This window comes from Ranitomeya variabilis, chromosome 2, assembly GCF_051348905.1.
Source record: "Ranitomeya variabilis isolate aRanVar5 chromosome 2, aRanVar5.hap1, whole genome shotgun sequence".
NCBI classification, from domain to species: Eukaryota; Metazoa; Chordata; class Amphibia; order Anura; family Dendrobatidae; genus Ranitomeya; species Ranitomeya variabilis.
Window position 1 is genome coordinate 379,146,618 of NC_135233.1, and position 16,572 is coordinate 379,163,189.

General features: G+C 45.5%; 1 protein-coding gene across 1 annotated transcript in view; it reads right to left on the reverse strand.

Moving 5' to 3' along the window:
• Positions 1-377: 377 nt before the first annotated feature.
• LOC143809482 (major histocompatibility complex class I-related protein 1-like) overlaps positions 378-16,572 on the reverse strand; it is a 29,103-nt gene continuing 12,908 nt past the window's right edge. The window contains exons 3-4 of the mRNA XM_077292559.1: positions 2,124-2,399; positions 378-707 (exon numbers count right to left, since the gene is read on the reverse strand). Of these exons, the coding sequence (XP_077148674.1) occupies positions 562-707; positions 2,124-2,399 (422 nt within the window). The 3' untranslated portion in view covers positions 378-561. The remainder of the gene's footprint in view (positions 708-2,123; positions 2,400-16,572) is intronic.

Below are 16,572 nucleotides of genomic sequence, written 5' to 3' on the forward strand. Positions count from 1 at the left end.
TCGAGGGCCAGATGTTATACACTAGGGGTGGAGGGCCAGATTTTATAAACTAGGGGTGGAGTGCCAGAGGTTAAACACTAGGGGTGGAGGACCCGATGATATACCCTAGGGGTCGAGGGCCAGATGTTATACACTAGGGGTGAAGGGGCAGATCTTATAAACTAGGGGTGGAAGGCCAAAGGTTATACACTAGGGGTGGAGGACCAGATGTTATACACTAGGAGTTGAGGGCCAGGTGTTATACACTAGGGGTGGAGGGACAATGTTATACACCAGGAGCGAGGGACCGTAGATTATATATCGGGGCAATGGAGTCTGATTTCATACACCAACAGAAATGTAATAATAGATACGTCACCCAAAGACTCCCTTTAAATAGTTATCATTGTTTTCATTTTTATTTCATAAATGAATAATGCACATGAAATTAAGAAACTTTGTAATATATTGTGTCAGAACGACCATTTGCCATATTAGTGTTGGGAGCGGATATTGATCTTCTTGTCTTTAGTGCACTGTTTGGGGATTTGCGACTTGTTCTTTATTAACGGTCTATTAGTCTCATTGTCTTCTGCTGATTGCAAAGGACACTGAACCAAACACAATGATAACGATGACGAGGATGACAGCCAGGCAGATACCGATTACTGCCCCAACAGAGGGGCCAGAGGGGGCGCTGCTGAGATTACCAAAATCACCAGAAATCCCTGTTTAGAAAAAAAAAAACCGTTTTCTGTCCATCAATGATTGTATCTATGTCTACACATATAATTAAGGGATTGAGTAAAATACTATTGGCATATCAATGTAAGAAGAGGAAGAAGAGACACCATAGAACAGAAAAACAAGAAAGACAAGAGAAACCTCGTGAGGGATTATTGCTCAGTGAGACATAAAGTAAAGTTAGTTTGTCATTACTGCTTCTGTAAAAACTTGAAGAATTTTGAAACGTGGCGCTGCTCCCAGTCAGGAAACACCGATTGCTGATTTTTTTTTTTTTTTTGAACGTTCATTATTTCGTAGATAAAAAGTCAATGTTTCTGCATCATGCCGACCCCTTCGTCAGGACAATTCACCATGAATGTAATATACACTGATGTCAAACTTAATTAGCATATGCGGTGACAAAGAGGCACAAGGTGACCAATAAACCATGTACCCAGATCCTTACACTATGAAGCTCTTTACCATTTTCTACTTTTTAGCTTGTGGTCACTTTGTCATTTCTGTTAACTGCAGGAAAAAAAAGGCAAAAGCAGCCAAATGTTTACAGCTCCCATGAGAATTGCCACTATAATCTCCATATAATGGCCCTCAGTTAATATATTGTAGCAGAAACTTGATTGATGAATAATTGGTAGACTTGTTTGTTAAATATTTATTAAGGAGATAACCTCTTTATCACAGGAGGATAATGTTGGGCGGCCGTCCATCGTGTATTCTAGCTGCTCCACACGTTTCGCGAGCCCCAAGATGAATCATTTAGTACCTATATACTAGAAAATTGTTAATAAATGTTTCTTTGGAGAAAGAAGAAGTACAACCCGGACACGGTGGCCATCTGGGGAGCAGCTCTGGAGGTGTCCTATTGAAGGCTGTCAGACAGTCTGTCCAGGCAGTTATAATGAGCGGAGAGCTGCCAGAACACGGTGGTGTCCTCTGGTGCTCACGATGCTCCGTCCCCGTGAAGAGAAGAAGTAGCAGAATCATTGCTGGAGCTTGTGGTGGATGTATCATCATGACTCCCTATTTCAGGCACAGAGATTTATGAACACTCTTCCCAATTATTACAAAGCGATCAGGGGGAGCTGGGAACATGGTCTCCTCCCTCCTGACTTTGGACCTTAAGATATCTATGAAGATTTTTTTTGCTTAAAATTTGTCTTAAAGTCAGTGAAATACAGCATGATACTCCTCGTTGTTTCCATCAATTACTTTGTAACTTATCAAGGTCTTCTGCCCTTATGAACTTTTGTGCGTTTCCCCTATAAACAACGGCAGTATTCCACTACGAGGCTCGTTATTACTCTACTTTATTTGTTTTTTTGACCATATGGCGCGATAGGAAATCAATACTGTAAAATTAGGGTTTTACTCTACTTTTAGAAGTATACTCCACTTACTCCAGTCCTGGGCGAAGTCCCGCAGCATACTACTGTGGTTGACCCTACAAGTGTATACATCATCAGCCTTGGACGTGACATTGAATGATAAAGAGGTCAGATATGTCAGGTCCACTAATGGCAGCGTCATCCTTTCCATCATTTCCTCCGATATCTGTTCTCCATTCTTGTACCAAAATATGGAGATGTCTTTGGGGTAATGTCCATACGCTCGGCAGTGCACCACAAATGTGCCATTGTCTACTGGGATCTGGGTCACTTTGATAACTGGAGCTTCTGCAAGATGAAAAACAAGGATTAATTAGTGGCCTAACTAGAGTCCGGTGTTACCGCGCAAGAGGCTGATACCACCAGCAGTTTCCATTTTGAGACACCCATCACTTGGGTGTCCCAATATGGCGGTCGGTGAACTTCCGCCTCTTGGAATTCTGGGATCCGGACACATCTGGACGAAACAGGATGTGAAGACATTACAAGGTAAGTATACACCATGTTCCAAATTATTATGCAATTATATTTTTCTACGATTTTCCTAAATGGTCGGTGCAAATGACAGTCAGTCTAATAAAAGTCTGCACCCATTTGAGCAGGGGTCTAAAACTGCATTCCTCGAGGGCTGCAAACCGTGCTTGTTTTCAAGATTTCCTTAGCATTGCACTAGGTGCTAGAATCATCATCTATGAAGGTGATTAAATTATCACCTGTGCAATACAAGGAAATCCCGAAAACATGACCTGTTTGCGGCCCTCGAGGAATTCAGCTTGAGACCTCTGCATTAGAGTATACATTGAATTTTATTGAAGAAACCTCCCAATGATAACTGTTATGGACCTGGTGGTTAGGTGCACCAGGAATGACCTGATAGTTAAACACGGAATCGGGACGAGCTCTGGGGAAATGGGAACTCTGCTGACCGCAAACCCTACTCCTATCAACACAACTAGAAATAGCTGTGGAGCGTGCCTGACTCTGCCTAGACTGTTGTGAACTATACTTCTTGGCTCCCTCTTGTGGTCACTAGTGATTTGGCACTTGATTGTCTTTTACCAGGTTGGTACTCACCTGCTTCGTTAGGCCTGGGGTGTTGCTATTTAAACTTCCTGGATTCTCAGTCCAGTGCCTGGCATCGTTGTATTCAGTTCATTTCTGTTTGCTCCTGTCTTCAGGTCCTGGTTCTTTGCAAGATAAGCTAAGTCCTGCTTTCTTATTTTTTGTTATTTTGCTTTGTTCATATTTTTGTCCAGCTTGTACAAAATGTGATTCCTGATATTGCTGGAAGCTCTAGGGGGCTGATATTCTCCCCCCTCACCGTTAGTCGGTTTGGGGGTTCTTGGATATTCAGCATGGATATTTTGCAGGGGTTTTTGCTGTTTTGCTGACCATATAAGTCTTCTTACTATTTTCTGCTATTAGTCAGTGGGCCTCTCTTTGCTAAAATCTAGTTCATTCTTACGTTTGTCTTTTCTTTTTACCTCACCGTTATTATTTGTTGGGGGCTTGTATTACTTTGGGGTCTTTTCTCTGGAGGCAAGAGAGGTCTTATTTTCCCTGATAGGGTTAGTTAGTTCTCCGGCTGGCGCGAGACGTCTAGGATCAACGTAGGCACGTTCCCCGGCTACTGTTAGTGTTTTGTGCTAGGATCAGGTATATGGTCAGCCTAGTTACCACGTCCCTATGAGCTAGTATTTATGTTTGCAGACTTTGCTGTAATTTCTGAGATTCTTTGCCATTGGAATCATAACAGTATGCCAGGCCATGAATAGTTAATGCATTGCAGAAGTGGGATTAAAAGAAAAGGAGTTCTGAGTTTTTTTGTTTTTTTTTGCTTCTCCTCTTTCTTCCTTCCCCTTTTTCTCAGAGTGGCTGTAAGCTTTGCTGCAGACATGTTCAGACCTTGATTACTAGTGTGGATCAGCTTGCTGCACGAGTGCAGAGCATTCAGGATTTTGTTGTTAGCAGTCCTATGTCTGAGCCTAAGATACCTATTCCTGAGCTGTTCTCTGGAGATCGATTTAAATTTAGGAATTTTAGGAATAATTGTAAATTGTTTCTATCTTTGAAACCTCGTTCGTCTGGAGATTCAGCTCAGCAAGTTAAAATTGTTATCTCCTTTTTGCGTGGCGACCCTCAGGATTGGGCTTTCGCGTTAGCGCCAGGAGATCCGGCATTGGCGGATGTTGATGCGTTTTTTCTGGCGCTCGGATTGCTTTATGAGGAGCCTAATCTTGAAATTCAGGCAGAAAAAGCTCTACTGGCTATCTCTCAGGGCCAGGATGAAGCCGAAGTGTATTGCCAAAAATTTCGGAAATGGTCCGTGCTTACTCAATGGAATGAATGTGCTCTGGCCGCAAATTTCAGAAATGGCCTTTCTGAAGCCATTAAGAATGTGATGGTGGGTTTCACAATTCCTACAAGTCTGAATGATTCTATTGCTCTGGCTATTCAGATTGATCGGCGTTTGCGGGAGCGCAAATCCGCTAATCCTCTGGCGGTGTTGTCTGAACAGACACCTGTTTCAATGCAATGTGATAGAAACCCCTATCCAGCAATGCAATGTGATAGAATCCTGACTAGAACCGAACGACAAAATCATAGACGACAGAATGGGCTGTGTTTTTACTGTGGTGATTCTACACATGTTATATCAGCATGCTCTAAACGCCTAACCAAGGTTGTCAGTCCTGTCTCCATTGGTAATTTGCAGCCTAAATATATTTTGTCTGTGACTTTAATTTGTTCATTGTCTTCCTACCCTGTTATGGCGTTTGTGGATTCAGGTGCTGCCCTGAGTCTTATGGACTTGTCGTTTGCCAAGCGCTGTGGTTTTGTCCTGGAGCCTTTAAAGGTTCCTATTCCTCTCAGAGGAATTGATGCTACGCCACTGGCAGAAAATAAACCGCAGTTTTGGACACAAGTGACCATGTGCATGACTCCTGAACATCGGGAGGTGATTCGTTTTCTTGTTCTGCATAAAATGAATGATTTGGTCGTGTTAGGTCTGCCATGGTTACAGACCCATAATCCTGTTTTGGATTGGAAGGCTATGTCTGTGTCGAGTTGGGGTTGTCAGGGAATTCATTGCGATTCTCCGCCGGTGTCTATTGCTACTTCTACTCCTTCAGAAGTTCCTGAGTATTTGTGTGACTATCAGGATGTATTCAGTGAGTCCAGGTCCAGTGCTCTTCCTCCTCATAGGGACTGTGACTGCGCTATAGATTTGATTCCTGGCAGTAAATTTCCTAAGGGACGATTATTTAATTTGTCTGTACCCGAACATGCCGCAATGCGTTCTTATGTCAAGGAGTCTTTGGAGAAGGGGCATATTCGTCCATCCTCTTCCCAACTTGGTGCGGGATTCTTTTTTGTGGCCAAGAAGGACGGGTCTTTGAGACCTTGTATAGACTATCGGCTTCTGAATAAAATCACTGTTAAGTTTCAGTATCCTTTGCCACTATTGTCAGACTTGTTTGCTCGGATTAAGGGTGCCAAGTGGTTCACCAAGATAGATCTTCGTGGTGCGTACAACCTTGTGCGCATTAGGCAGGGAGATGAATGGAAAACTGCATTCAATACGCCCGAAGGTCATTTTGAATACTTGGTGATGCCCTTTGGGCTCTCTAATGCTCCTTCAGTGTTTCAGTCCTTTATGCATGATATCTTCCGGAAGTATCTGGATAAATTTATGATTGTTTATCTGGATGATATTCTGGTTTTCTCGGATGATTGGGATTCTCATGTAAAGCAGGTCAGGATGGTGTTTCAGGTTTTGCGTGATAATGCTTTGTTTGTGAAGGGCTCAAAGTGTCTCTTTGGAGTGCAGAAGGTTTCCTTTTTGGGTTTTATTTTCTCCCCTTCTGCTGTGGAGATGGACCCAGTCAAGGTCCGAGCTATTCATGATTGGACTCAGCCCACGTCTGTTAAGAGTCTTCAGAAGTTCTTGGGGTTTGCTAATTTCTACCGTCGCTTTATCGCTAACTTTTCTAGCGTTGTTAAACCTTTGACAGATATGACCAAGAAAGGTTCTGATGTGGCTAATTGGGCCCCTGCAGCCGTGGAGGCCTTCCAGGAGCTGAAGCGCCGGTTTACTTCGGCGCCTGTTTTGTGCCAGCCTGATGTCTCACTTCCCTTTCAGGTTGAAGTGGATGCTTCTGAGATCGGTGCTGGGGCTGTTTTGTCGCAGAGAGGCTCTGGTTGCTCTGTGATGAGACCATGTGCTTTTTTCTCTAGGAAGTTTTCGCCTGCTGAGCGGAACTATGATGTTGGTAATCGGGAGTTGTTGGCCATGAAGTGGGCATTTGAGGAGTGGCGTCATTGGCTCGAGGGCGCTAAGCATCGTGTGGTGGTCTTGACTGATCACAAAAATCTGATGTATCTCGAGTCTGCTAAGCGCCTGAATCCTAGACAGGCTCGTTGGTCATTGTTTTTCTCTCGTTTTGACTTTGTGGTCTCATACCTGCCTGGTTCGAAGAATGTTAAGGCTGATGCTCTTTCTAGGAGCTTTGTGCCTGACTCTCCTGGAGTCTCGGAGCCAGCTGGTATTCTTAAAGAGGGAGTAATCGTGTCGGCCATATCTCCTGATTTGCGACGTGTGTTGCAGAGATTTCAGGCTGGTAGACCTGACTCTTGTCCACCCGACAGACTGTTTGTTCCTGATAAATGGACCAGCAAAGTCTTTTCCGAGGTTCATTCCTCGGTGTTGGCAGGGCATCCGGGAATTTTTGGTACCCGAGATTTGGTGGCTAGGTCCTTTTGGTGGCCTTCCTTGTCACAGGATGTGCGGTCATTTGTGCAGTCCTGTGGGACTTGTGCTCGGGCTAAGCCTTGTTGTTCTCGTGCTAGCGGGTTGCTTCTGCCCTTGCCCGTCCCGAAGAGGCCTTGGACACACATTTCCATGGATTTCATTTCTGATCTTCCGGTGTCTCAAGGAATGTCTGTCATCTGGGTGGTGTATGATCGTTTTTCCAAGATGGTCCATTTGGTACCCTTGCCTAAGTTGCCTTCCTCTTCCGATCTGGTTCCTTTGTTTTTTCAGAATGTGGTTCGTTTACATGGCATTCCTGAGAATATCGTGTCCGACAGAGGATCCCAGTTTGTGTCCAGATTCTGGCGATCTTTTTGTGCTAAAATGGGCATTGATTTGTCGTTTTCATCTGCCTTCCATCCCCAGACTAATGGTCAAACGGAGCGAACTAATCAGACACTGGAGGCTTATTTGAGATGTATTGTTTCTGCGGACCAGGATGATTGGGTGACCTTCTTGCCATTGGCGGAGTTTGCCCTTAATAATCGGGCTAGTTCCGCTACTTTGGTTTCGCCATTCTTCTGCAACTCTGATTTTCATCCTCGGTTCTCCTCGGGTCATGTTGAGTCTTCTGACTGTCCTGGGGTGGATTCCGTGGTGGATAGGTTGCAGCGGATTTGGAATCATGTGGTGGACAACTTGAAGTTGTCACAGGAGAAGGCTCAGCGTTTTGCCAACCGCCGCCGCGGTGTGGGCCCCCGACTTCGTGTTGGGGATTTGGTTTGGTTGTCTTCTCGGTATGTCCCTCTGAAGGTTTCCTCTCCTAAGTTTAAGCCTCGCTTTATTGGTCCTTATAAAATTTTGGAAGTTCTTAACCCGGTTTCTTTTCGTTTGGATCTTCCGGTGTCGTTTGCCATTCACAATGTGTTCCATAGGTCTTTGTTGCGGCGATACGTTGTGCCTGTGGTTCCTGCTGTTGAGCCTCCTGCTCCGGTGTTGGTTGAGGGCGAGTTGGAGTACGTGGTAGAGAAGATCTTGGATTCTCGTCTCTCTAGACGGAGGCTTCAGTATTTGGTCAAATGGAAGGGCTATGGTCAGGAGGATAATTCCTGGGTGGCCGCCTCTGATGTTCATGCGGCCGATTTGGTTCGTGCCTTCCACGCTGCTCATCCTGGTCGCCCTGGTGGTCTTCGTGAGGGTTCGGTGACCCCTCCTTAAAGGTGGGGTACTGTTGTGAACTATACTTCTTGGCTCCCTCTTGTGGTCACTAGTGATTTGGCACTTGATTGTCTTTTACCAGGTTGGTACTCACCTGCTTCGTTAGGCCTGGGGTGTTGCTATTTAAACTTCCTGGATTCTCAGTCCAGTGCCTGGCATCGTTGTATTCAGTTCATTTCTGTTTGCTCCTGTCTTCAGGTCCTGGTTCTTTGCAAGATAAGCTAAGTCCTGCTTTCTTAGTTTTTGTTATTTTGCTTTGTTCATATTTTTGTCCAGCTTGTACAAAATGTGATTCCTGATATTGCTGGAAGCTCTAGGGGGCTGATATTCTCCCCCCTCACCGTTAGTCGGTTTGGGGGTTCTTGGATATTCAGCGTGGATATTTTGCAGGGGTTTTTGCTGACCATATAAGTCTTCTTACTATTTTCTGCTATTAGTCAGTGGGCCTCTCTTTGCTAAAATCTAGTTCATTCTTACGTTTGTCTTTTCTTCTTACCTCACCGTTATTATTTGTTGGGGGCTTGTATTACTTTGGGGTCTTTTCTCTGGAGGCAAGAGAGGTCTTATTTTCCCTGATAGGGTTAGTTAGTTCTCCGGCTGGCGCGAGACGTCTAGGATCAACGTAGGCATGTTCCCCGGCTACTGTTAGTGTTTTGTGCTAGGATCAGGTATATGGTCAGCCTAGTTACCACGTCCCTATGAGCTGGTATTTATGTTTGCAGACTTTGCTGTAATTTCTGAGATTCTTTGCCATTGGAATCATAACACCAGACGCCTCTTCACAGCCTAAGAGCTAACTACCCCTAAAGAAAGGAAACAAAGCCTCACTTGCCTCAGAGAAATTTCCCCAAAGGTAAAAGCAGCCCCCCACAAGTATTGACTGTGAGTTAAGAGGAAATCACAAACACAGGATGAAATAGGCTTTATCAAAGAGAGGCCAGTCTAACTAAACAGATTGAGGATAGAAAAGGGATCTTTGCGGTCAACACAACAAACTACAAAAACCACGCAGAGTGTGCAAAAAATACCCCCGCACCGACTCACGGTGCGGTGGTGCCACTCTGCACCCCCAGAGCTTCCAGCTAGCCAGGCAGTTTCATGATAGCAAGCTGGACTAGAACAGCAAGAAAAACCATAAGTAACAAATGAACAAGCCGGAACTTAGCTTTTGCTGGAGTAGTCAAGTCCTCAGAAAGATCCAGGAGAGATCTGAACCAGTACTAGAACATTGACAGCTGGCATGGAGTAATGATCTGAGTGGAGTTAAATAGAGAATCCAGCCTAGCCCTAAACGAGGGCAGGTGGGGAAGGAATCTCAGAACCAGAAGCTCCACTCACAGCCACCAGAGGGAGTCCACGGACAGAACTCACCGAAGTACCATTCATAACCACAGGAGGGAGTTCGAGAACGGAATTCACAACAGTACCCCCCCCTTGAGGAGGGGTCACCGAACCCTCACCAGAGCCCCCCGGCCGATCAGGATGAGCCAAATGAAAGGCACGAACTAAATCGGCAGCATGGACATCAGAGGCAACAACCCAGGAATTATCCTCCTGACCATAGCCCTTCCATTTGACCAAGTACTGAAGTTTTCGTCTCGAAATACGAGAATCCAAAATCTTCTCCACCACATACTCCAACTCCCCCTCGACCAACACCGGAGCAGGAGGATCAACGGAGGGAACCATAGGCGCCACATATCTCTGCAGCAACGACCTATGGAACACATTATAGATGGCAAAAGAAGCAGGAAGGGCCAAACGAAATGATACAGGATTAAGAATTTCAGAAATCTTATAAGGACCAATGAAACGAGGCTTAAACTTAGGAGAAGAAACCTTCATAGGAACATAACGAGATGATAACCAAACCAAATCCCCAACACGAAGTCGGGGACCAACACGGCGACGGCGGTTAGCGAAACGTTGAGCCTTCTCTTGGGACAAGGTCAAATTGTCCACCACATGAGTCCAAATTTGCTGCAACCTGTCCACCACAGAATCCACACTAGGACAGTCCGAAGGCTCAACCTGCCCTGAAGGAAAACCAGAATTACAAAAAAAAGGCGAAACCAAAGTAGCCGAACTGGCCCGATTATTAAGGGCGAACTCAGCCAATGGCAAGAAGGTCACCCAATCATCCTGATCCGCAGAAACAAAGCATCTCAGATAGGTTTCCAAAGTCTGATTGGTTCGTTCGGTTTTGCCATTTGTCTGAGGATGGATAGCCGAAGAACCGAAGAAAAAGACAAATCAATGCCCATCTTAGCACAAAAGGAACGCCAAAACCTTGAAACAAACTGGGAACCTCTGTCAGACACGATGTTCTCCGGAATGCCATGCAAACGAACCACATGTTGGAAAAATAATGGAACCAAATCAGAGGAAGAAGGCAATTTAGGCAAGGGTACCAAATGGACCATTTTAGAGAAGCGATCACAAACCACCCAGATGACCGACATCCTTTGAGAAACAGGAAGATCTGAAATAAAATCCATGGAAACATGCGTCCAGGGCCTTTTCGGGACCGGCAAGGGCAAAAGTAACCCACTGGCACGAGAACAGCAGGGCTTAGCCCGAGCACAAGTCCCACAAGATTGCACAAAAGAACGCACATCCCGCGACAAAGAAGGCCACCAAAAGGACCTAGCCACCAAATCTCTGGTACCAAAAATCCCAGGATGACCAGCCAACACCGAACAATGAACCTCAGAGATAACTCTATTAGTCCATCTATCAGGGACAAACAGTTTCTCCGCTGGACAACGGTCAGGTCTATCAGCCTGGAACTCCTGCAGCACCCGCCGCAAATCAGGGGAGATGGCAGACAGAACTACCCCCTCTCTGAGAATACCAGCTGGCTCAGGAACCCCAGGAGAATCAGGCACAAAACTCCTTGAAAGGGCATCAGCCTTCACATTCTTAGAACCCGGAAGGTACGAAACCACAAAATTGAAACGGGAGAAAAACAGCGACCAACGAGCCTGTCTAGGATTCAACCGCTTGGCAGACTTGAGATAAGTCAGATTCTTGTGATCTGTCAAGACCACCACGCGATGCTTGGCTCCTTCAAGCCAATGTCGCCACTCCTCGAATGCCCACTTCATAGCCAACAACTCCCGATTGCCAACATCATAATTACGCTCAGCAGGCGAAAACTTTCTTGAAAAGAAAGCGCATGGCTTCATTACAGAGCAATCAGAACTTCTCTGAGACAAAACAGCCCCTGCTCCAATTTCAGAAGCATCAACCTAGACCTGAAAAGGGAGCGAAACATCTGGCTGACACAACACAGGAGCCGAAGAGAAACGACGTTTCAACTCCTGAAAAGCCTTAACGGCCGCAGAGGACCAATTCACCACATCAGCACCCTTCTTGGTCAAATCAGTCAACGGTTTAACAACACTAGAAAAATTAGCGATGAAGCGATGGTAAAAATTGGCAAAGCCCAGAAATTTCTGAAGGCTCTTCACAGATGTAGGCTGAGTCCAATCATAAATACAGTAGCTTGGACTTTAACAGGATCCATCTCGATAGTAGAAGGGGAAAAAATGAAACCCAAAAAGGAAACCTTCTGAACTCCAAAGAGACACTTAGATCCCTTCACAAACAAGGAATTAGCACGAAGGACCTGGAACACCATTCTGACCTGCTTCACATGGGACTCCCAATCATCCGAAAAGACCAAAATATCATCCAAATATACGATCATGAATCTATCCAGATACTTTCGGAAGATGTCATGCATAAAGGACTGAAACACAGAGGGAGCATTAGAAAGGCCGAATGGCATCACCAGGTACTCAAAATGGCCCTCGGGCGTATTAAATGCTGTTTTCCATTCATCGCCCTGTTTAATACGCACGAGATTATACGCCCCTCGAAGGTCTATCTTGGTGAACCAACTAGCCCCCTTAATCCGAGCAAATAAATCAGACAGTAGAGGCAAAGGGTACTGAAATTTGACAGTGATTTTATTAAGAAGGCGGTAATCTATACAAGGTCTCAGAGAACCATCCTTCTTGGCCACAAAAAAGAACCCTGCTCCCAATGGTGACGACGATGGGCGGATATGCCCTTTCTCCAAGGACTCCTTTATATAACTCCGCATAGCGGCGTGTTCTGGCACAGACAAATTGAAAAGTCGTCCCTTAGGGAACTTGCTACCAGGAATCAAATTAATAGCACAATCACAATCCCTATGAGGAGGTAGGGTACTAGACTTGGGCTCATCAAATACATCCCGGTAATCCGACAAAAACTCAGGGACTTCAGAAGGAGTGGAGGAAGAAATTGACAACAATGAAACATCCCCTTGTACCCCTTGACAGCCCCAACTGGACACCGACATTGATTTCCAATCCAATACTGGATTATGGACCTGCAGCCATGGCAAACCCAACACGACCACATCATGCAGATTATGCAACACCAAAAAGCGAATATCCTCCTGATGCGCAGGAGCCATGCACATGGTCAACTGGGTCCAGTACTGAGGCTTATTCTTGGCCAAAGGCATAGCATCAATTCCCCTCAAAGGAATGGGATGCTGCAAGGGCTCCAAGAAAAAACCACAGCGCCTGGCAAACTCTAAGTCCATCAAATTCAGGGCAGCTCCTGAATCCACAAATGCCATAACAGAGTAGGATGACAAAGAGCAAATCAGAGTAATGGACAAAAGAAATTTAGGCTGTACAGTACCAATGGTGACAGACCTAGCGAACCGCTTAGTGCGCTTAGGACAATCAGAGATAGCATGAGTGGAGTCACCACAGTAAAAACACAGCCCATTCTGACGTCTATGTTCTTGCCGTTCAGCTCTGGTCAAAGTCCTATCACATTGCATAGGCTCAGGCCTCTGCTCAGAGGATACCGCCAAATGGTGCACAGTTTTGCGCTCACGTAAGCGCCGATCGATCTGTATGGCCAAGGACATTGATTCATTCAGACCAGCAGGCGTGGGGAACCCCACCATAACATCCTTAAGGGCTTCAGAAAGACCCTTTCTGAAAATTGCTGCCAGGGCACACTCATTCCACTGAGTAAGCACAGACCACTTTCTGAACTTCTGGCAATATACCTCCGCTTCATCCTGACCCTGACACAAAGCCAGCAAAATTTTCTCTGCCTGATCCACAGAATTCGGTTCATCATAAAGCAATCCCAGCGCCAGAAAAAACGCATCTACATTACGCAATGCAGGATCTCCTGGCGCCAGGGCGAATGCCCAGTCTTGAGGGTCGCCACGCAACAAAGAAATAATGATTCTCACTTGCTGAATAGGGTCACCAGAAGAGCGGGGTTTCAGAGCAAGAAACAGTTTACAATTGTTTTTGAAACTCAGAAATTTAGATCTATCCCCAGAAAACAAATCAGGAATTGGAATTCTAGGCTCCAACATAGGATTCTGAACTACATAATCTTGAATGTTTTGTACCCTTGCAGCGAGTTGATCTACACTAGAGGACAGACCTTGAATGTCCATATCCACACCTGAGTTCTGAACCACCCAGAGTTTAAGGGGAAAAGAAAGGCAAAACACACTGCAGAGAAAAAAAAAATGGTCTCAGAACTTCTCTTTTCCCTCTATTGAGATGCATTAACACTTTGTGGGCCAGCTGTACTGTTATGGACCTGGTGGTTAGGTGCACCAGGAATGACCTGATAGTTAAACACGGAATCGGGACGAGCTCTGGGGAAATGGGAACTCTGCTGACCGCAAACCCTACTCCTATCAAGACAACTAGAAATAGCCGTGGAGCGTGCCTGACTCTGCCTAGACGCCTCTTCACAGCCTAAGAGCTAACTACCCCTAAAGAAAGGAAACAAAGCCTCACTTGCCTCAGAGAAATTTCCCCAAAGGTAAAAGCAGCCCCCCACAAGTATTGACTGTGAGTTAAGAGGAAATCACAAACACAGGATGAAATAGGCTTTAGCAAAGAGAGGCCAGTCTAACTAAACAGATTGAGGATAGAAAAGGGATCTTTGCGGTCAACACAACAAACTACAAAAACCACGCAGAGTGTGCAAAAAATACCCCCGCACCGACTCACGGTGCGATGGTGCCACTCTGCACCCCCAGAGCTTCCAGCTAGCCAGGCAGTTTCATGATAGCAAGCTGGACTAGAACTTAGCAAGAAAAACCATAAGTAACAAATGAACAAGCCGGAACTTAGCTTTTGCTGGAGTAGTCAGGTCCTCAGAAAGATCCAGGAGAGATCTGAACCAGTACTAGAACATTGACAGCTGGCATGGAGTAATGATATGAGTGGAGTTAAATAGAGAATCCAGCCTAGCCCTAAACGAGGGCAGGTGGGGAAGGAATCTCAGAACCAGCAGCTCCACTCACAGCCACCAGAGGGAGTCCACGGACAGAACTCACCGAAGTACCATTCATAACCACAGGAGGGAGTTCGAGAACGGAATTCACAACAGATAACAGTTTAATCTCCAAAATGAATAAAAACTCAAAATGCACTGTTCCAAATTATTAGGCATAGTAGAATTTCTAAACATTTGATAAGTTTTAACCCCTTTCTGACATCTGACGTACTATCCCGTCGAGGTGGGGTGGGCCCGTATGACCACTGACGGGATAGTACGTCATACGCAATCGGCCGCGCTCACGGGGGGAGCGCGGCCGATCGCGGCCGGGTGTCAGCTGCATATCGCAGCTGACATCCGGCACTATGTGCCAGGAGCGGTCACGGACCGCCCCCGGCACATTAACCCCCGGCACACCGCGATCAAACATGATCGCGGTGTGCCAGCGGTATAGGAAAGCATCGCGCAGGGAGGGGGCTCCCCGCGGGCTTCCCTGAGACCCCCGGAGCAACGCGATGTGATCGCATTGCTCCGAGGGTCTCCTACCTCCCTCCTTGCCGCAGGTCCCGGATCCAAGATGGCCGCGGCATCCGGGTCCTGCAGGGAGGGAGGTGGCTTACCGAGTGCCTGCTCAGAGCAGGCGCTGGTAAGCCTGCAGCCCTGCACAGCAGATCGCAGATCTGACAGAGTGCTGTGCACACTGTCAGATCACTGATCTGTAATGTCCCCCCCGGGACAAAGTAAAAAAGTAAAAAGGAAATTTTTCCACATGTGTAAAAAAATAAATAAAAAATAAATTCCTAAATAAAGAAAAAAATATATATATTATTCCGATAAATACATTTCTTTATCTAAATAAAAAAAAAAACAATAAAAGTACACATATTTAGTATCGCCGCGTCCGTAACGACCCAACCTATAAAACTGCCCCACTAGTTAACCCCTTCAGTAAACACCGTGAGAAAAAAAAAAAAAACGAGGCAAAAAACAATGCTTTATTACCATACCGCCGAACAAAAAGTGGAATAACATGCGATCAAAAAGACAAATATAAATATCCATGGTACCGCTGAAAACGTCATCTTGTCCCGCAAAAAACGAGCTGCCATACAGCATCATCAGCAAAAAAATAAAAAAGTTATAGTCCTGAGAATAAAGCGATACCAAAATAATAATTTTTTCTATAAAATAGCTTTTATCGTATAAAAGCGCCAAAACATAAAAAAATGATATAAATGAGGTATCGCTGTAATCGTACTGACCTGAAGAATAAAACTGCTTTATCAATTTTACCAAACGCGGAACGGTTTAAACGCCTCCCCCAAAAGAAATTCATGAATAGCTGGTTTTTGATCATTCTGCCTCACAAAAATCGGAATAAAAAGCGATCAAAAAATATCATGTGCCCGAAAATGTTACCAATAAAAACGTCAACTCGTCCCGCAAAAAACAAGACCTCACATGACTCTGTGGACTCAAATATGGAAAAATTATAGCTCTCAAAATGTGGTAATGCAAAAAATATCTTTTGCAATAAAAAGCGTCTTTCAGTGTGTGACGGCTGCCAATCATAAAAATCCGCTAAATAACCCGCTATAAAAGTAAATCAAACCCCCCTTCATCACCCCCTTAGTTAGGGAAAAATAAAAAAATAAAAAAAATGTATTTATTTCCATTTTCCCATTAGGGTTAGGGTTAGGGCTAGGGTTAGGGCTAGGGTTAGGGTTACGGCTAGGGTTAGGGCTAGGGTTAGGGCTAGGGTTAGGGCTAGGGTTAGGGCTAGGGTTATTGCTAGGGTTAGGGCTAGGGTTATTGCTAGGGTTAGGGTTAGGGCTAGTGTTAGGGCTAGGGTTATTGCTAGGGTTAGGGCTAGGGTTAGGGCTAGGGTTAGGGCTAGGGTTAGGGTTAGGGCTAGGGTTAGGGATAGGGTTGGGGCTAGGGTTAAGGCTACAGTTAGGATTGGGGCTAAAGTTAGGGTTAGGGTTTGGATTACATTTACGGTTGGGAATAGGGTTGGGATTAGGGTTAGGGGTGTGTCAGGGTTAGGGGTGTGGTTAGGGTTACCGTTGGGATTAGGGTAAGGGGTGTGTTTAGATTAGGGTTTCAGTTATAATTGGGGGGTTTCCACTGTTTAGGCACATCAGGGGCTCTCCAAACGGGACATGG